The following is a 20,633-nucleotide window of genomic DNA, read 5'->3' as shown; positions in this document are numbered from 1 at the left end:
CTCTATCCCTAATTCCCAACCACGTCAATCAATACTAGGCAGTCAAAACAACAAAACGCTACGCAAAAAAGAACTGACACAAGAAAATGCACAGATAAATGTATGTGAAAACACAAACAAATGTATGAAATTACAAGCATACCCGAAGTGCAATCGGTGCCAGAGGAAGAGGAAGAAGACAGGAGGAGGGCTCAGGGCCAAATACAGAGGAAAAGACCTTGCCAGCGCCGGTAGCAATTAGGCGAGGTGCACATGGGGGTGGATATGGTGGTGGTGAAGGTGGTGGCCACGATGGTGGTTACTAGTCATGAGTCATGAACGTACACCCAAAAATAGTAACATTATGGATTCCATATACAAAAAAGCAAAAAGATGCCTTACTTCCACGAACTTAAGCATACACATTTATAAGCATTTCTACGTGTGTATATATATATATTGTTGCTTTTACCATTATTTCATACTGGGTTTTTCAATGTTATAACCTCCTACAATTATTTTTTTTATCCCCCTAAAACTTTTAATAAAGGATTTCCCACTCAAATTCACTTTATGTTCTCACAAATTTTAAGAATATAATATTTTATATGTATATTTAGGGTTTTTATATGTAAATATATTATCTATTTTTTTAGGAATTGTAGTTTTCAATATAATTTTTTTCACCCTCTCCTCTCTAACTAAGAGTGCATTTGGATTGAGGGAATTGGGGGAAGGGAAGAGAATAGAATGGAAATTGAGTAAGTATTTTTGTCGAAATACTTACTCCCCAAAATGGGGCCATTTGGAGGAACTGCTGAAAAATTAAGTTATTTATAAATTTAAAATTTATTTTACCCTTATACATAATACTTTAAGATAAAAATAAAGATAAATTAGTAAATTAAATCAATTTTCTTTCCTTCTTTTTTTTTAATCTATCCAAAGTATTCTTCCTTCCTCTCTCTTTTCTTCTTTGCCCTAAATTTCCCCCTTCTCATCCCTTCCCTCCAAATCCCATGATATTCAAATACACTCTAAAAGTCATGACTTCGCCCTTGATTTCGTAACAGCCAGCATATATGTATAGTATAATCTATTAATGGAAGACTAATTTGTTGGCATATGGAGTATAACATAAAGTGAATGCCGTGTTTTTGTTAAAACAAACGAGTAAACATTGTAACAAAGAAATATATTTACACATCATACGTGTTAAAATAATGAATGATTCAATAAATTAATACCAATCTACTTCACAGTGATTGGGTTATTAATTGTTTGTAGGAGGTGACATCAAGTAAGTAAACGCGTGAAGAAAGGAATTCTAATGCGTACGCAGTCGGTCCCTGCTGTACGTTCTGCTCAGCTCCTTTGTCTCTTGACGGTTAGGTTTTTAGAGCATCCACATCAGATTACCTAAATATGAGTCTGTCTGTAAAATTTAGAGATTTTGTCAAAATAGAGCTCTGCATCAGATTACCTAGAGGTTCCCTATTTTACAGAATATGAACAGTAGTTCCCTACATCTAGAGAACCACTATTCACTTCCCTAAATATAAAATAATATTTTTTACTACTTTATTTTCTCCTCTCTCCTCTCTCCTCATTTTTTCCCTCCTCTCTCTCCTCACTCCTTTCTTTCTCTCTCTTCTTTCTCTCTCATCTCTTTCTCTCTCCTCTCCTCACATTTTGACTCCTTTCTCTCTCCTCACTTTCTCTCTCCTCTCTCTCTTCTTTCTCTCTCCTCACTCTCTCCTCTCTCTCTCCTCACTCCTTTCTTTCTCTCTCCTCTTTCTCTCCTCACTTTTTCTCTCTCTTCTTTCTCTCTCCTCAATTTTTTTTTCTAATTTTTAATAACATTAATTTATTATTTTAATTAATATATTGTTTTAAATGTAATTAATTTATTATTTTAAATAGAAGTAGTTTATATGAATAGAATAAATAAAGGAAAGAGAAATAAATATTATTTTAATGCAATAGAGAATATGATAGGTAATCTGATGCAGTGTTGATTGGATAGGGAATCTGTAAAATAGGGGAAAGTGACATTTTGTCTGTATTTTAAGGAATCTGTTAAGAGAAACTGATGCAGATGCTCTTAGGTTCGTAAAAAATTACAGAGTAGAAGACAACTTTGTTGTTGAAATTGGATAAATGGAGATGGAGGACAGCATATCACCACATTGTATAGTGGTGATGATTTATTGCATGTGTGCACTTTTGATTATGTTTGCATATTGGGCCTCACTGTGGGCCTTGACTTTCTCTCTTTTTACATGTGCTCTCAACCACTCCCCTATACAGAAAATGCGTTTTTGGGCCCCATATTTGGTCCTATAAATACCATCTTAATAACCCTCTCAATTCCAAGCCAAGGTTGTGCGCCTCATTTTTCACACTCTCTCATGGGTACTTACAAAGTTGTTGGTGTAGTTTTGTTTGTGTTATTGGGTTTAGCGATATGTTCAGCCGCTAGAACTAGAACCCTACTCACTTATGAAGGTGCTGATGGAGGACATAGTGGTGGAGGAGGCTCAGGTGGGGGAGGTGGGGGAGGGTATGGAGCTGTAGGAGAACATGGTGGTGGGTATGGAGGTGGTCATGGGGGTGGAGAAGGTGGGGGTGGGGGATATGGAGCTGCTGCTGGTGGATATGGTGGAGGTGGAGGCAGTGGTGGTGGTGGTGGGGGAGGTAGTTATGGTGCTGGAGGATATGGTGGTGGTGGTGGTGGTGGAGCTGGGTATGGTACTGGAGGAGAACATGGGGGTGGGTATGCTGGTGGAGGTGGTGGAAGTGGTGGTGGACATGGAGGTGGTTCTGGCGCTGGAGGATATGGTGGTGGTGGTGGTGGTGGTGAAGGTGGTGGAGCTGGGTATGGTGCTGGAGGAGAACATGGGGGTGGGTATGCTGGTGGTGGTGGTGGAAGTGGTGGTGGACATGGAGGTGGTTCTGGCGCTGGAGGATATGGTGGTGGTGGTGAAGGTGGTGGAGCTGGGTATGGTGCTGGAGGAGAACATGGGGGTGGGTATGCTGGTGGAGGTGGTGGAAGTGGTGGTGGACATGGAGGTGGTTATGGAGGTGAGCATGGGGCTGGTTATGGTGGTGGTGGTGGTGAAGGTGGTGGAGCAGGATATGGAGGTGGTGGAGAACATGGATCAGGATATGGTGGTGGAGGTGGTAGTGGTGGTGGAGGTGGTGCTGCTGGTGGATATGGGGGTGGCAAAGGTGGTGGAGCAGGCGGTGGGTATGGTGCTGGTGGAGAGCAAGGTGGTGGATATGGAGGAGGTGGAGGAAGTGGTGCTGGAGGAGGGGGAGGATATGGTGCTGGAGGAGCACACGGAGGCGGATATGGAGGAGGTGAAGGTGGCGGGGGAGGATATGGCGCTGGAGGTGCACATGGGGGTGGCTATGGAAGTGGTGGAGGCGGCGGTGAGGGTGGTGGCCATGGTGGCTATGCCCCTTGAGAATGCCACTTCATTGTTATATAAGAAAAATGCTTCTAGCTACTTAATTAATTGCCTTTGTTGGGTAAAAAGAATATCATAATTATAACTAATAAGTGTAGTATTATCTATATATCATTGAGCATAATGGATGAAATCATATATTATTTGTAATCAATGTATTGCTTTCAAATAAATAAAATATTAATACGAGTGTTTTTCTTACAAATCATTGTCTCATAATAACTTTGTATTAGTTTCAACTCTTGTTAATGCATGAAAAATGTTGTTATCTCGTACGTAATTGATAAAGTGCTTTGTTTTGCATGCCTAATTGCCTACCACGTAAGGTTTATTAAGAAAACTACAGCAAATACTGGACTTGGGACCCACACTTGCTCCAACATATCAATCAACGGATCATCATCAATCACCCATGTTTGGACATCAACCTCCTATGCAATGTGACAATGCTATTCGTCTTGGTACACTAAATCAATATCTCACAAGCTAAAATGATCTATAAGTATGAAAGTCAAATAACTCGTTCTATTCCTAGTTGATCAACGGAGTGGGGGCGGAAGATAGATCGGCCTTATCCTGCCTGAATTGTGAATGATCAACAATGAAGCCAGTAGCATGCACCGTAGTCCCGACCACGTCTGTGTGCCAGACCTCATATGTATCTACAATCCCGTGCTAATTCAACTCCCGCACCCACAATTATGTCTGCAACCTCATCAAGACGATGTCACTCGCCAACCTCATTCAGAATGTCACAACATGTGACCAACCAATTGTGAGCTCACAAAAGCTTCGATGCCTGTAATTGACGTCATTTTCTAGTTTTTTGGTTTCTATTGGAAATAATGAACCTTATTTGCACCTCACACCTTATTAAGGTCCCATTAACGTGGTAAAAAACGCACTCTTTCAACACCCCATTGATTCTACCACTTTCAGTCTCAAATCCTTCCATCTTCTTCTTCCCCACCACTTTCAATCGCAATTAATTCTTCCATCTTTTTCTTCCCCACCACTTTCAACCCCAAATCCTTCCATCTTCTTCTTCCCCGCCACTTTCAACCCTAAATCCTTTCATCGTCTTCTTCCCCACCACTTTCAACCCCAAATCCTTTCATCTTCGACGGAGACCCACCGACATCCTCGCCTTCATCAATGAGAACTTCAAAGGCAAAGTGCAGGAAATCGTTGTGGAACTTGGGAGGAGAGCAAGAGAGGCTTTGCACCAAGATGATGAGGGAGAGAGAGAGGAATCAGGATTCTAGGGGTGTAGATTGTGAAAACACAAAATGGGATGAACTCATAATTGTTATATTTTTAACTGTGGTTTATTTAGAGTGGAGTGTCCTAAGTAAATAATGGGGTGTAAATAATGTTCATCATTGGAAATGACTCCCCTAGTCCTATCTCTCTTAATATCATTAATAAAATTTGCTCCTTTATAAAAAGGGAAAAAAAACAACAATTAAGAGCATAGTTTTTAAACCCGACCCGCGTGTCGAACCGTCAAGGTTGAAGGGTCAAGGGTTTCGAGGTTCAACCGTTACGTAGAGGTTGAACCGCGGGTTTTTAATAAATAATAAAAAATTATAATTTAATAGTTATATACTATATAACTATATACTATATAGCAAGTTAGAGGAGCATACCTGTACAATTCAACCATAATTTTTCAGCAAAAATTTACTAAATTTTATAGCAATAAGCAAATCAAATAAACAATTCATAAACCAAACACAAAATTCAAATTCATTAACAAAAATAAAATATTTTTGTGTCCATTGAAGGTAAATTACATATTTGACCTCACAATTCATTAACAAAAATAAAATATTCTTTGTTTTTAAGTCATTTTACAAAACATGCAGGTTTTCTTTTAACCCGTCGGGTCGCGGGTTGATGCACAAACAGTCTTTTTCCAACAAAAAACAGGGGAGACCGCTGGTTCACGGGTTTCACGGTCCGATAGAAGGGTCGGTCCGGGTTTAAAAACTATGATTAAGAGCTTTGCAAAAGCTTGAATAGCTGCAATGTTAACTTTCAAATTAGCTCTGATAATAGATAAAACTTTTTGTGTAAGGTACTCAAAATTCAATTGTCGGTGACCTTGATTTAAAGAAGCATTTGTGTATGTATACGATCCTTTCATTACAATTATCATTCATAATTTCAGTTTATCTTTCAACATTACCCGAAGATACCATTTGCAATTTCTCTCTTCTACACATTTAAATTGAAAAACGTCGGTGCTTGAACATTTTGTCTTGTACTGATAATTGTTTAGAATGTTCGAGGTCGATCTTCACTGCATGAAATAGTTCTTTTTTATTTTCAAAGACTTGATTTACTGCTAACTCACCATCTTTTCCTACTGGCCGATTTTCCAAGCCCTACATATTGCATCATTTGCTAAACTAATATTTTCAAATTCCGAAATTGGTGGTGCCATGTATGAATGGTGGAGCATAGTCTGTTCAAATAGATTTATTTCACCCTCTGCAATGTTGACATTAGCATCAACTTTCTCATTATCACTTTCACTATAATCAATGTCATGTTCATCTTCTTCAAACTCTAAATTTTTGTTCGCAAATACTTGTTCAAAGTGGTTGTTGACTTCTCTACAACACATATCCGGGATCAAGATCACAGATCGCTAATAAGAACTACCAGAAGGTATTCATAAGTTTTGGAGGAGGCAAACATTTGATATCAAGTCAATGAGAAACCACTTTGGACAAGATAAATGTCCCAAGACAATGATTTGCCTGTTGTGGCAGTACATGGGCATGCCCTCCCTCCCCTATTATGATAAGAATAGTTAGGTTTTATATAGGTTTTTGTTCTTTAATAGACGACGACTGTGGGTGTAGTGCGTATGTGTATATATATATATACACATATATATATATATATATAGAGAGAGAGAGAGAGAGAGAAACTATGGTGGACAACAGCGTATAAGCACACCACCACAACCCGAGCAAATAGTGAGACAGTGGGACTGCGCACACAAAAATGGTCCACACACACATTGTGATCAGTGCACCCGGCCAGGCTCCCTCATCCCATTTGCATGTGCTTCAACAAGAAATCCACATTCAGATCGATATTGCACAAAACGCGGAATTGAAACTATATACATACATACATACATATATATATATATATATATAGCGATACAATTTAAATTTTAAATGTAAATAAAGTGAAGCTATATATGTAGCTAACATGATGGTTTTGGATTTAGTAGCAAGAAGTGCAACTAGAGCCTTGTTTCACGTTTGAAGAAGAAGCTGGCATGGCATATGGCTACAATATGGAGTCAGGCAAAAACATTGATGGCTACGCAATTCATGTTGTGCGTGCTTTGGTGGTGGTGATGATGGTGGTGACCATATATGTCCTGTGAGCAAGCATTTGTGATGAAGAAACAAGTGTAGCTTATTGTATTAAGAATGGCAGCAGGGATAGATAGATATATAGGATGTCAATGCTAATCTTACTTTCATATTTATGTGATACTCCTATATATATATATCCCACGCAGAATGATATATTCAAGTATATATATAGTCACTCTGTTTCTTACAAAAACAAACTATGATCCACAACAGCTTGAAGGCTCGAAGCAGGACATGAGGCTATGCAAATTCTTTTATTACAGAAGATCTTTATTTATTAGACTTGCACATTATTGAGTCTCTTTGCAGATCAAAGCAAAACCATGAGACATCAACATATAGTTGTACAATATTTAAAAAAAAAAAAAAAAAAAACAAGCCTTGTTAAATATAAGCCATATATAGTTTTAAGTGTAATCTAACTCTTCTCTAATTAATGAATCTATTATGCAATATCTGAAGAAGCCCTTTATTTGATATTGAAATGTTCAATTGATTTAGTGACCTTCCACTATTGTTCAACAATTCCTCCGACTAGATTAATATTTGATTTCTATCTACCTTTGGAAATTCAAGATGACGGTTGTTTAACATCTTCCTTAAACAATGAAGAATATCATCTTGTAAATGTAATTCGTCCCACAATTTCTTAGGATCAACAACCTTACATGAAAAAAGTAACGTTACAAAAAGCTATCTCATTTGTCTTCCGATTGCTGAATGTGTCACTTCATCTAATGCGTCATGTCACTCTTTATCATCACATGTCAATCCAATAGCTTTACACGCTGATCGAAACATAGGGTGATTCACATTGTTAATAGTTCTAATATCTAGATAATTCTCTACTCCCTTCACAATATCCAATAGTAGCATTCGTAGAAAATAGAGCTCGACAAAAGTTGAATGAAAATATATGTTATACGACTAATTCAAGTACATCTCTGTCTCCTAAGCCATGATTTACTTTCAGGGTCATAAACAAACGCAAATTAAAGACAACCCACAAATTGTTCAACCAAGTAAAGAACATGGAAAAGAAAAACAAACCCGGGTCATAAGCCATTTGGGTGGAATTTTATCAATGGTGCGCCATTTGGGTTCTAAATATAGTTGGTTTCTCAAGGCCTTTGAAAAACGAACAGAGAGTCAGGGGATGAAACCTAGCGTTGGCTTAGCTTAGCAGTCTCTTGATATAACTAGGCCTGCTGTCATAATAACATGCCAGAAGATGATGCTAATCTCTAATACTAATCTTGATTATATCTTAAGGAATCAATGATTACGTTGCACAAAGTATAAGAATTTCATTTGCTGGCCAATGGCATCAGGGTTTATTGACAAAGACGAGCACTGGTCATTAATTAAAGACAAAATCTTGCAATGTCAGACCAAGATTGGTTTGGAATTTGGATAATCTGTGCCCTTTTGTCTACAAATAATTAGGACACAAAAGACTATCCCCGAACCAACTAGTATATAAAAGTAAATGACTATAAAAACCACAATACTCACTGCCTCCATAAGAAACTAACCCTAAAAAGATAACCAATTGTAAGAAGACAGATCAACTGCCCAGGTTTCAGTTCACAAGATTAAAAAAGAACATTGGAAGAGCAACATCTCAAGTATACACAGTTTGCACTAAACATCTCTTTACTTGTATATTGGCCTAGAACTTGCAAACTAATTATGCAACATCACAACTTTTGAATAAAGCTTTGTCACAAAGCCGAACAGTAGCATGGTAGTTCCTATGGCAAGCACAACAAGGGCTGACCATCCTGTCAGTGTGGTGATTATCGTAATGCAGCCATAAACGCCGTTTTCCTTGAAGAGTTCCCACACCTATTTAGGTATCTAAAAGCTTCGACTTTCTCTGAATGCTTTCGTGATTTCCTCAATGGTTTCTTATTAGTTGATTGTTTCCCCACCTTCAGATGACCATGTAAACGAAAATTGGATTCTATAAAAGCCATTAAACCTCAAATTAGTGAAATTAAAATCAATGAGAAAAGGGTAATATAAACAGTTTATATAAGTAAATTCCTCTACCTGAAGACCCTCCATGATTTACATCCAAACTTCGGGATTTCAATCGTGTTGAGGGAAGAAGACCTTCAATCTTCACACCTGTGTCAGGATCCTGGGTGCAGTCATTTTCTTCAAGAGAATGCGTACTACAAAAATCATCCCCCAAAATCTGTTCGCAGCCATCTGTAGTGCTGGGTGGCACTAAAGCATCAACCATGAGGGAGTCGCCTCCAGACTCATTGCAAGAATGACTTGCTCCATTAAGTCCTGGTTCAGCATTGAACCAGGTAGCAATTACATCCTCAGTATCCTTAATTTCCTCTTCCTGCTTACTTCTACAAGATAAGTTGGTCAGATTCTCCTCAGCGCTATCTATGGATTTATAGGAGGTGCAATTCCCAAGTTTTGCAGAGTTAGAATGCATGGTACTTTCACCATCCACATCATCAAGAACTGACTTGGGTGACGTATTAAAAGAACCGAAATCCAAGGAAGGCTTTTGTGATTCCCAAAATTTTGAAAACCATGGTGTACCCTCTCTGGCATAAAACAGAATATAAGCATTCTGAGATAGCACAAATTCTTCAGTAGCTGTATAGACCTGCAGAAGGGCACACTCATAAACGAGAAATTCAATTTATATGGACCACCCGTAAGATTTGAAACATTTTCAATCTGTCATATAGAACATAATTCTAGATGCTAATCAAACTGACATCTATAAACACTAGCTAGGTGGTCAATATTGAACACAAACTTGCAAAATTTACAGAGATCAATCAAGAACACCCTTTGGGAATCACACATTTTATGAGATAAAAAATTATCAGGATCGAACAATTTACAGAAAAGGAAGAAAACCAACATTACCATTGAATCATCCAACTGGTGCCATGTGCCGAGGTCAGATCGTATGTAACAAAAGTAATGCCCAGATGTAGAATAGTAACCACGATGCACCACAACCGCATGCAGTTGATACTTCAACTCAACCTGCTGTATAATGGGGGAAAAAAGGACCATAAGAAAGCCTTTTAGATTGTCACTGAATGCTATCAAACATAGAAGACTATTTCAATTAAGTATTATATTCTTTCCATGGCAATTTTAACGAAAAATGACTATCTTCTTCAACTTAATTAATGTTTCCTTGTTATCCACTGATTTTTATTTTGATAAGGAGCTCATAACCTGTTACTCACGTCATTATCTAGAAGATGTCCACTGGTGTAGGGATTCAGGTCTAGTTCCAGTGGGAACTCCACATGCTTGTCAATCTTCTGAACAAAGCAACCATTCGTCTTAAATCTCTTCAAGTGGAGTGCAGCAACCTTAGGGGCCTGGTCCAGCATCAGCTGCTTCTCCCTTGATGCCATTTCATTACATTTCTCACATTTAATCCTAGCTTCTGGATCTTCAATCTTTTCCACCCTAGTAAAAGAATCCAGAGCGCTCAAGAGGGTATGCACATCTTCAATCTCCAAGCTTAGGTCAATCATGGGCTCATATTTGTCAGAATAGTCTCCGCAGTTGCAACACTGCAGCTGTGATTTAGGATAACATGATAACAGAGTCAGTTGTTATTGGTTAGAAGAGTGCAAACAATTTAATACTGATACACAATACAGTCAAGACAAAGAACAATAGAGATAATCTACATTCATACCTTGCTCACAAGACGACCACCAAAAACTTGATCCACTATGTTATCATCTTTTGAAGGCAAACTCTCACCACTTGCCTTTGAATTCAAACAACTTCTCTCAAGTTTTTCTAGGAAGCATTGCAGGAATTCATGAGCATCTTCCTGCTGGTTTCTCTGGAATGTAGATGAAAAGTCTGATGACTTCTGATCAAGGATGACAAATTGTATACAAAAAGTTTTTTAAGAAAAAATGAAGATAGAACTCTCCTCACATGATAAACTCATAGCGCATTCAAGCAATAATTTAGCATGTCAACAGATATAACTTATCACACGCATTCGAGTTATAATTAAGCATGAAGCAAAAAAAAAATTCACATATATGTAAAGAAAAAAATAAACAAAAAAAGTACATAAGAGGATACAATTCAAATTGTCAACTAATTTCAAAGGTGATATGCTCTTCCCTGAGGAGGCTAGGGCAAGATCAACATGCTCGCGCAAAGCACATATTACACAGAATCCGTCATTAGTGCCTGAAAATTTTGCAGTTTCCCATGTTATAAAGCAATATAGAAAGTTCAGGTAAAGCATACGGACTACTGAGAAATTAATGACAACATGTAAATGATAATGAACAATTAAGTTTTTAAAAAGTTCTTACAATCATCCGGCATTTCATGACTGTAAGATCGAAGATGCTGTAAAAAAGGCACAGTGTGTGTGAAGCATTGCAGGATTGCATTGAGGAAGCAAGTATTACCGAGATTTTCAAGCCCAGCACCCTGACAGAAAAAAAAATCGTCAAGGCACATAAGACTACGCAAGAAATATACGTAGCACAACATGAAATTATATGGAACATACCACCCCAGTAGGCTTTGTTTCAAGGCAAAATCGATTTCTGCTTTCCCATGGACTCCAATGATGAGGCCATTGGGAGGTTATACGCCTCTGCACATACCCTGGACGGTCATTAAAACTGTTCAGGAGTATACAGTCTTCAGAAGGGTTTAATTCATCGCCATTGTCTAGAAGACATAATGGTTGGTCTGAATCATCTTTCTGGAGCTCTCTCCGCAAAGACGACCAACGAATTGGATTGACTCTTTGAAGAGGCCACCTTAGTGGATGCTGAGCCACCGTCCATGAAGACATCTTTGGGCTTGCTGAGCAGTCTTGGGCTTCCAGAAGAGCAGGCTCGGTCGGTTTCCACACTGATGGGACCAAAGTATGACCATCTAGGTTCTCGATTTCGGAAGAGGATGAAGAGACACCGTCATTAGATGATGAAAAAGGAGCAGATTGCGGCGACCCAATTGGATTTGGCGGTAAAGAAACCAAAGATTGATCAGCTAGGGTTTCAACAAGTGAAGACCCACCAAGGTTTTCATCAGAATCAGGAACTCCCGAAGAAATCGCCAAAACCCTATCAGGGCTCGAAGGTGAAGACCTAATAGAATCACCGTCTAGGGTTTCCATTTGCAGAGAGGAAGCAGACCCATCAATTGCTTCAACTGAAACAACGATTGAAGGCGAAATTGGAGAAGACCCATCAAAATTCGGGCAAGAAACAACAGACTCCATGCGATCAGAGTCCTCCTGGAGGGCTTTAGAGACAATGGTCTCCATTAGGGTAATAGAAAGAGAGGCGAGCCTCCCGATTTCAATCAATACCGAATAGATAATTTTACGAACGGAAAGACAGCTGATAATGGTAGAATTCACTGGCTCCAGGATTTGCACGATTTGAATTCGAAAAATAGATTTGGGTTTCTTACGGTTTTGAGAATTGAAGCGCCAAAAGACTAAAAAAGAGGGAAAATTGAGGATCCGGTTTTTGCTTTTCAAGAAGGATTTTGAAAAGAGGGGGAAAACAAAGCCGCCATTTTTTTATTTGGCGCTTTTGCTTCGCAGAGAAGTTGACAAACGAGAGAGAGACAGAGAGCGCGATCGTGCCTTTCTTCCGTATTTTACCTTCTTTCACTGTTCTCGGTTGACTGGGAGCGCCGTAGAAAAAGAAGAAACTGTAGAAGACGTATAGGACACCAGAGTTTGTATCCTACCCTAATCGAAAACCTACAATATTAAACTTTTATTTTTATTTTTGGAAATAATGGGTTTTACAATTATTTTGTGCCCCACAAAAGTATTAAGTTTACACCATTTTTAGAATTTTTTATTCACATATATCACTGTATGAAATGTCCGATATATTCTTAAATGAAAAAAAATCAGCACAATCATCCCGATTTTATTATCAATAATCAACATGACTGTCCGATTTTGTTATCAATAATCAACAGTATTATCCCGATTTTTGTAATAAAAAATCACATGATTGTACCCTTTTTTTAAACAAATAATTATTTGATTCGCTGATTATGTCAATTACCCAATTCAACACAAAAAATACAAATCAAACTAAGCAAAATCAATAACAAGTGATAAGATCCGATTGAGTCAATTTATTCATGTTGAGAGGTTTGAATCTGCTTCACCAATCCCTATTCCTAGGATGATCACTTGGGGAAGAACACTCCATCTTTGAGTAGATCAAAGTATCAGTTGTCGAAATATGGGTTGGATTTGGATATGAAGAAGGAATCTCTTTTAAAATTGAAGACAATAACTTATAAATAAGGAATTCCTATTTACAAGTAAAGGGTATTTTGGGTGTAAACTTATAAAGTTGGAGTAAGTGGTGTAAACTTAGTAGTTTGATATTGTGTAAATAAAAATTCTCATATTTTGTAGGAGAAAATTTGAAAAATATATTTTTCAATCGACAAATAAAAAGTTAAAGACGTACTCCGAAGAAGTTAGAAGTGACAAGGATAATGTACGTATAACCTTTAAATCTGGGATCAAAACTCAGCTCCCCCTTCTCGACTTCTCTGCCCAATTAACGGCCATTTGGTTGTCATTTAAAGGAGAATGTGAATAAAAATCACTCATTCCCAGTTATGGTTTGATTTTGAGAAGTTGGAATCTCAAAATCTATTCTCTAGAGAATTGAGTTTTAATAGCCAAAAACTATTACTTTCTTATTCAATAAATATTGTTAGTGTCTCTTTAAAAAGAAAAAAAAAAGGTAATATGAAACTTGTAACATTAAAATTGTCACACTTGTACTTGCTATTTATTTCCTACCAAACAGTAAAGACCTTTTGAATTCAGGAAAATTCTTGAACGATGATTGGATGTTCATCACCAATTTAATGTAAACAGCGATTATCTAATACAGGGCTTTCTGATATATGGTGCAATAGGGACATACAAGTTCAGAAAAGTAAAGAAATACCCAAGGGATTAAACACGGCAGTTCCACAAAGAAGAATCAATGCATGAATAAGGGTTCATAACTAGGAGTAATCGCGGATACAATTTCGTCTGGGAATTCTATAGCCAAGTCAATCCCATTAAGACAGTTGATAGAAATCTAAAACACGACCATTCTCAAGTACCTAGCTTCGAAAACCAGCAAGTCGTATATCATGGAGAAGAAATATAAGGTTTTATTTGAACCCCAGGGGGGGGAAAAATATATATATATATATATATATATATATATAATTAAACTCATTTCGCATTGACTACACAAGAAATTGGATCGGTGAGGTAATGAACTCCGTAATCAGAACATTAAAAAAAATGAATTATCAAATGATTCTGTCCTGAAGATCGGTTATTAAATTCGATGCCAAGGAGCTAAGCTTCTTCCCTGTCTCTCCTGCAATGTTCTTTAGGGAAGAGATATCCTGTTGTGCCTGAAGAAAAAGAGAGAGGGGGTTAAAAAATCAACAGTCAAGCACCAATCAATCATCCACCCACTCATCGTATTAGTAAAACGAGGGGGGAGCACCCCACAAGATGTCCAAACATAAATCCACTTGCATTACAGTAAATTTTAATTTGAATGGTAATATAGTAGTAGTGCACTAATTTAAGACAACTATCATCTATAAACAAAAGAGAATGCTAAGCAAAAAATACCAAGACAAAAGGACCAAGTGAATATAATGCACTAATGTAAGATGTTTGATGAATTGTCTATATCCTCCTCAAATGATGACGTCAATCACATTTCAAAGGACTCGATTTATAGAGATTAAAACTGAGAGCATACTGATAAATGCACAAAAATATGCTGAGCCGGAGCTTATCTAGTCAAATAACAAATGAAAGCAATTCATCATACCTGGAATGAGAGCCGGTTAATAAGGTCACTCGCAGCAGAATCAAGGGACATTTCAGAGTTGTGACCAAAAAGATCAGCGCTAGAAATCGCTGAGGAACCCTGCAAATTACATGGACATTAATACTGGTCAATCGACAATCATAAGGAACATGTAGTAACCCTGGAGCAATTCATAATTAATGGCATACAAAGATCAACAAGATGGTTCATACTTCATAGCATGTTAGGTTTTGGTCTTTTTGGGTTTTCTTGCTCTGGGATGAAATTGAAGACAAACAGCGTGAACTTGAAAAAGCTAGAACATTGGTCTTCCTTTCCCCTAAAAATTTGAAATACTTCCTTAACATAAACAAGAAACATTAAGACAGGTAGAATTTACCAGTAAAGTGGGCATTTCCTTGATGTTACTCAATTTCACTTTCCTATTAGCCTCAAGTACAACTGTGTAATTATGTCCAATGTTTTTCCCCATCAAACTCCAACTAGCCACAATCCCTTTTAACTTATTAACCCTCTAGTAAACTTCTCGTTCATCACTTGACACCAGCTAAAGAAACTCTCAGTCATGTCAAGAAATACATCCATCCATTGAATCCCCATAACAACACCAACTTTAAGCTTAATATATCTAACCATGCCATTTGTTTTAAAATCTTACTGAAACCAAGCAGAAAGATAGGGTTAACTATATCTGATATTGTTTGGGGTTAATAATGTCCTGTCAATGTTTCATGTGAAATTAGGATTTGAGGACTAAAAAGTGCTCATCGTCATCATCAAGCCTTTACCCCAAACAATTTTGTTTCAGCAACGTGAGAATCTATAAGAGATAATTAGTTGAGATTAATTTTTGCCAAGCCGTAAAGAGTTATTGAGTAAAACTTTAGATTTGTGGAACAATTTGGATTGAATCGATTAAGATGTGATGATCGGATGGGGAATAATAGAAACAAAGAATTTAACAGCTGAACTGGTACTTACAGGACAACAAAATGGCCTTACTTTGAGGTCTGTTTCATATGTATGTACTGGTTAAAGAGCAGGAGAATACATACGGAGCTGAGTTTAAGAAAGTTATAAGAATTAGGTTTAGCTTTGAATGATGTAGAAAATTCAAAAAGGGTTTTCCAATGATTAGCAATGTAAGATTAAGTAGCAATAAAAACAGAAAGAAAAAGGTGGGAAGAGAAAAGACACCAGGGAACAAAAGCTTCACATTAAAAGTTTTCAAATTCCTTATCCTCTGAAACCATTTATGTTAAGAGAATTCAATAATACATATAATTTGGTTAGAACCTCCAACAGGAAGCTAATTAATGAAAACCTAACTTGAAATGAGAACTTAAGCAATATATAAAGGTCTAATAATAAAACAAGAACAATGGATCAAAATGAGTCTGTCCAATAATATAAAATAAAGAATATTACAAATAAGACATGGAATATAAAGAAAACTACATCAACACCTTTAGAAACCAAACTACCTAGAAAACATTCTTGGACCAAAACATTCTTTCTGATCCTAGAATTCAAAACCTTGTTATACACTTTTACAAGCATATTTTCCATGTAACGAGGTAACAGAAGCCACAGCTGTTGCATTAAGGTAATGCTACATCATTTCTATTATTATATTGTTAGCTAAGATTAATTAGAGAAAAACAGAAATTGAAAACATGTGATATTAAACAAGATAGGAAAAAAAAAACTTTGAAGAAAAAAATAAGTGGAATTTTTTTCTTAAAAAAAAGGGATTTTCAGTAAGTTTTAATTTGAGCACATACTGAGAACTTCTGCAAAGACATTTGTGCTTCGGCGTCAGCAGCTTTGTTCCGATCCCCAAAAAATTGGTCGGATGAAATAGATTTTGCGTTTGAGAACTTCTTTCGTGCCTCATCAGTTTCCTGAACAACATAACAATAGGATGTAAGAAGCACAAAAACAAGAAACACACACAACCATGGCTGACATAATGCACCAACCATATCATGCAATGATGGCATCTTGAATTACACAAAAACAATATCCGCTTTCGACATGTGAACATTAAAACTAAATAAAATAAATAGATAAACCAAGAAATTCAAGCATAGTCATGGAAAAAAAATGATGTTAACAGGGCCATAAAAATAACCACTGGTGTGAAAGCAAATATAACAGCATTTACAGTACCAGTATTTATATCCTTCAAAGCAAATTCCTTAAAGAATATGGTTAAAAAATAACAACCAAGTCGTCACTTCCCTACAGCTTCTTACAAATTTACAATACATAATTTATGAAACTCGGGAGGGGGAGGGATGTAGGCGTTATCTGTGAAAGTAGGCAATAGCAGTGTCATAAAATATATGTAGCAATAAGAATTTCCTAATGAAGAGGAAAATTGAAGACAAACAAATGGAAGCTGAAAAACGTCCATATACTTTTTAAATTCCAACATAGAACAGTCAAGGAATGGTGTTCACTTTATCTTACCTGCAAGTCATAATAGAGAAAAACTTACTAATGCTAGCTAAATGAGCACAATTCAAAACTTTGCCTTTCCCTCAACAACATAAACAAAAGGAAACACGAAAACACTTCAGAACATGGTTAGGAAAGTCTTTTGGCATTTAAAGCTAAGAATATTTCTTAGTTTAAGAAAGCCCTAATATGCTTCTTCCTGAAACTAATGTCTGGCTCTTCACTCAAGGTCATAAACACACAGCTCTTGTGTTATAAGGAGTGGATCTCCTTTATGGAGATCATTATGATGAATTGAAAGTAGCCATACAGCACCTGCATATATATACTCAAATCCACTTCAACAAGTTCCACGCAACAACACTCTAATACTCAAACTTCTTCATTACAGACATTTCAGCAGTTCTCTATATTATTGATGCCAAATCATTGAAAATTATGCTTCAACCTTCACTCTGCCATATTATTTCATGTGCACTGAGCACTAAATAACTAACAACCAACTAACAAGTGAGGACACTTCCACATATACTTACCTATAAAGCGTGATTACAGAGTGATTAGACAGTGCAATATTTAGATACAAAATTTGATTTATCAGAGAAGTGTGAGGATTGCAAATAAAACAATCAAATATGAAGATCATGTCTTCCTGTTTGTGCATGTGTCTTCCACGTTACTTAACTATATGCACTATATTGGCATATTATAACAAGGTAGGTAAATATGAGAAATATATTATCCTTCACACGTCCAAACAAAATAAACGAGACACGGCATATTTGCAATTGTAAGGATCAAGATCACATATTCATGTTTGTGCATATGTGAAGAATTTACTACCATTTTAACGTGCATGCAGTTAGATTTTCTGGTTGGCGTCCTAAACTTAGTCAAGTCCTTTTATTGCCATAACATTCATGGTCAACGTGTCAATGCTCGTGAACTGCTACTTGCATTTGCATACAAAAGTTAACCTAAACATAACTCTAGAAGCAAGAAACAGTAGTTATAGGGCATACTTGCACTTTCAGGGAATTTGAGCTTGCTTTCTTCTGGAAGCCACTTTCCATTCCGAAGTCGGTAAAGAAGCTTGAAGACTTTGGTGGAGATACATGGCTAATTACTTGTGGGCCAGAATTACTCAATGCAGCAGGTTGGATGGTATCCAGATACTCGAAGCGAGATGTAAAAGAAGAGCCAGCAGTTGGAGTTTTAGTTGAAGAAGCAACCGGAATCACTGGCTCTTCAGGCTTTTGATCATAGAGATCTTCACTCGGCTGCAAATAACATGGTGAAAATTTACGGGAATTAAAGTAGCTACGAATAATCCAGAAATATAGACAAAATCAGAATATCTAAAAAATACCCTCCTTCCATAATTGACTTGTTCACAAAGGAGAGGGAAAGAAAACCTTCGTAGTAAGCTTTCGAGCACCTAATCCACCGGACTTCCCGGTCTTTTTTGCAATAAGAGGTTTCTTGATAGAACTGACAGTTGTTGTATGATAAACTTTTGGCGAAGGTGCAATTTCAGATGTTTCTTGCCTCTCTAAGGAACTCTCTGTAGGAGCCTCATCGATCTTTACTTCAGGAAGTCCATTAGTTGCCAGGATGGAATGAGAAGCGATGGGTGATGATGGTAAGCTTGCCTCATCCACCATACTTTTAGCAACTTCTTTCGAAAGTATCTGCCTATATAAATCAGCAGCTCTTGATGTATACTTGGCCTCAATTTTTCCCCCATCAGTCCAACCGTGCTGTTTAAAGAAAACTTGTGCACGGTTGTTTCCCCCAAAGCTCATCATTTTCAATTGCTCAGGAGTCCAGGAGTCCAAATTTGTTGACCTACATAGTACATAAATAGAATGCATATTCACTGTGATTACAACTCATTGCAATCAAAGTAAAAGCCAAAGGGCAAAACAACGAATAGAATATGAAGATGCATCAAGCATCAAGGAAATAAATCTGATGGCTACAAGTACTATCCCTAAAAAGAGTCAGATCAAGGCCAAAGCCAACAATGAAGAGAAACTTATCAAAATGCATTAATACATAGCTAAGAAAATCAGATTTCATGTTTTTTTCAACCACGTTGATTGACAAAAATATCGAATCAGGAAGTCGAGCTTTCTTCTAGTATCTTCTTTAGTAACATTTAAATTAAAAAAATAAAAATTCATTAGATGGCTTTCACATTAGTTTCATAAATCCAAGATTCAACATCATAAAAAAATCCAATCTGTCACATTACATAATTCCAATAACAAATCATAATTCTCCAAACTTCTAAACCTGACTTTGCTGGGCCAGGTATCCTCAGAATTACAACCACGATTGCATGCAAGTGCAAGCTAAGAGTTTTTAAGCTATAACAAATTATAAATGCAATGATGTTCGTGTTCCCTTGCCAGGAAGGATTGATAATCATTGAATCATATCATCCTTTATTGTCGAAGTTATCACAATTTCTCGAGGTTGTGAAGTACTAATGGGCAGCGAAGGTATCAACCCAGCTCGCCAATGGAGCTTTCAAAAATAAATGTTGACAAATTATAAGTTCTCTAATGGGACATAGAAAATACCAATTTGGACAGCCATCAGACCCTAGCATCGTAAACAGAAGAACCACATCGATTTTTTATGCCTCTATTGCATGAACATACCAAACTCAAATCAGATAACTATACACGAAGAGAAGGAGCGAAATCAAATTACCTAACAAAGCTGATGTGCACGCCGAGGCTGCGATGTACGGCAGAACAATCGATGCAAAGGAAGATTCCGTACGTAACAGACGCCCATGTCGGGTTCTTCGCATTACAATCGAAACACATCTGATCAAAAACACGACCAACGAATGTCATTATCGAGATCCAATAGCATAATTTCCTGATCTGGTTCAGATCTACCAGGAGAACACAAACAATTGCCACAAGAAAACGAAGACGTAAATCAAACAACAATATAAACAGACCTTGTTTTCTGATTTGGCTCTAAGCTTTCTGAAGACGGCGTTCTTATCGGTAAAACTGTCGGACGCCATGTTTGGTCGATAGAAAGAACAGAGAGAAAGGATTGACGAGGGTCCGAAGAGGTGCGATCACAACACCTCCTCGGCGAGAAGTAGAGAGACTGTGAAACTCAAATTGTTGTTATTGTTTCTTCTTTATTGGTTTTTCACAGTGTTTTAAAATACCGGTTCAACCGGAAACCGGAGGGTCACCGGTACGATTTAATAAAATATCAGTAAAATACCGGTTTGGTCAAATACCGATTCAACTGGCCGGTTTTCGGTATAAATACCGGTTCTCCGGTTTGAAAAATTCAAAATTGAGAATTTTTTGATAAAAAAAAATAAAAATGTATAAAAAAATAAGTAATTTTCTTTAAAAAAAGTAAAAATTGAACCTAATTGAGATTTAAATGAT

General features: G+C 37.1%; 3 protein-coding genes across 4 annotated transcripts; 1 reads left to right on the top strand and 2 right to left on the bottom strand.

Annotated features, from left to right (window-relative positions):
* Positions 1 to 2,359: 2,359 nt before the first annotated feature.
* Positions 2,360 to 3,638, top strand: LOC119981485 (glycine-rich cell wall structural protein 1.8). The gene is made up of 2 exons (XM_038824625.1): positions 2,360 to 3,168; positions 3,295 to 3,638. Exons 1-2 carry the CDS (start codon positions 2,391 to 2,393, stop codon positions 3,447 to 3,449), a joined length of 933 nt encoding a protein of 310 aa, XP_038680553.1. The 5' UTR covers positions 2,360 to 2,390; the 3' UTR covers positions 3,450 to 3,638.
* Positions 3,639 to 8,379: 4,741 nt separating this feature from the next.
* Positions 8,380 to 12,501, bottom strand: LOC119980412 (ubiquitin carboxyl-terminal hydrolase 20-like). 2 transcript variants are annotated; one of them, XM_038823098.1, is made up of 8 exons: positions 11,403 to 12,501; positions 11,200 to 11,320; positions 10,961 to 11,071; positions 10,557 to 10,729; positions 10,093 to 10,434; positions 9,761 to 9,883; positions 8,912 to 9,491; positions 8,380 to 8,822 (listed from the first exon to the last, which is right to left on the bottom strand). In XM_038823098.1, the coding sequence occupies exons 1-8, from the start codon at positions 12,165 to 12,167 to the stop codon at positions 8,656 to 8,658; spliced, it is 2,382 nt and encodes a 793-aa protein (XP_038679026.1). In that variant the 5' UTR covers positions 12,168 to 12,501; the 3' UTR covers positions 8,380 to 8,655. The 2 variants fall into 2 exon arrangements, with proteins under 2 accessions (XP_038679026.1, XP_038679025.1); XM_038823097.1 differs by having other exon boundaries at positions 9,761 to 9,886; positions 11,403 to 12,499.
* Positions 12,502 to 13,860: 1,359 nt separating this feature from the next.
* LOC119981417 (probable ADP-ribosylation factor GTPase-activating protein AGD8) lies at positions 13,861 to 20,379 on the bottom strand. The gene is made up of 7 exons (XM_038824515.1): positions 20,180 to 20,379; positions 19,921 to 20,039; positions 18,615 to 19,047; positions 18,222 to 18,479; positions 16,521 to 16,640; positions 14,737 to 14,835; positions 13,861 to 14,305 (listed from the first exon to the last, which is right to left on the bottom strand). Exons 1-7 carry the CDS (start codon positions 20,246 to 20,248, stop codon positions 14,198 to 14,200), a joined length of 1,206 nt encoding a protein of 401 aa, XP_038680443.1. The 5' UTR covers positions 20,249 to 20,379; the 3' UTR covers positions 13,861 to 14,197.
* Positions 20,380 to 20,633: the final 254 nt, after the last annotated feature.

Source organism: Tripterygium wilfordii, chromosome 16 (genome assembly GCF_013401445.1).
Source record: "Tripterygium wilfordii isolate XIE 37 chromosome 16, ASM1340144v1, whole genome shotgun sequence".
Classification (NCBI taxonomy): domain Eukaryota; kingdom Viridiplantae; phylum Streptophyta; class Magnoliopsida; order Celastrales; family Celastraceae; genus Tripterygium; species Tripterygium wilfordii.
The sequence above is the reverse complement of the archived record's forward strand: the minus strand, read 5'-3'. Positions and strand labels throughout refer to the sequence as shown.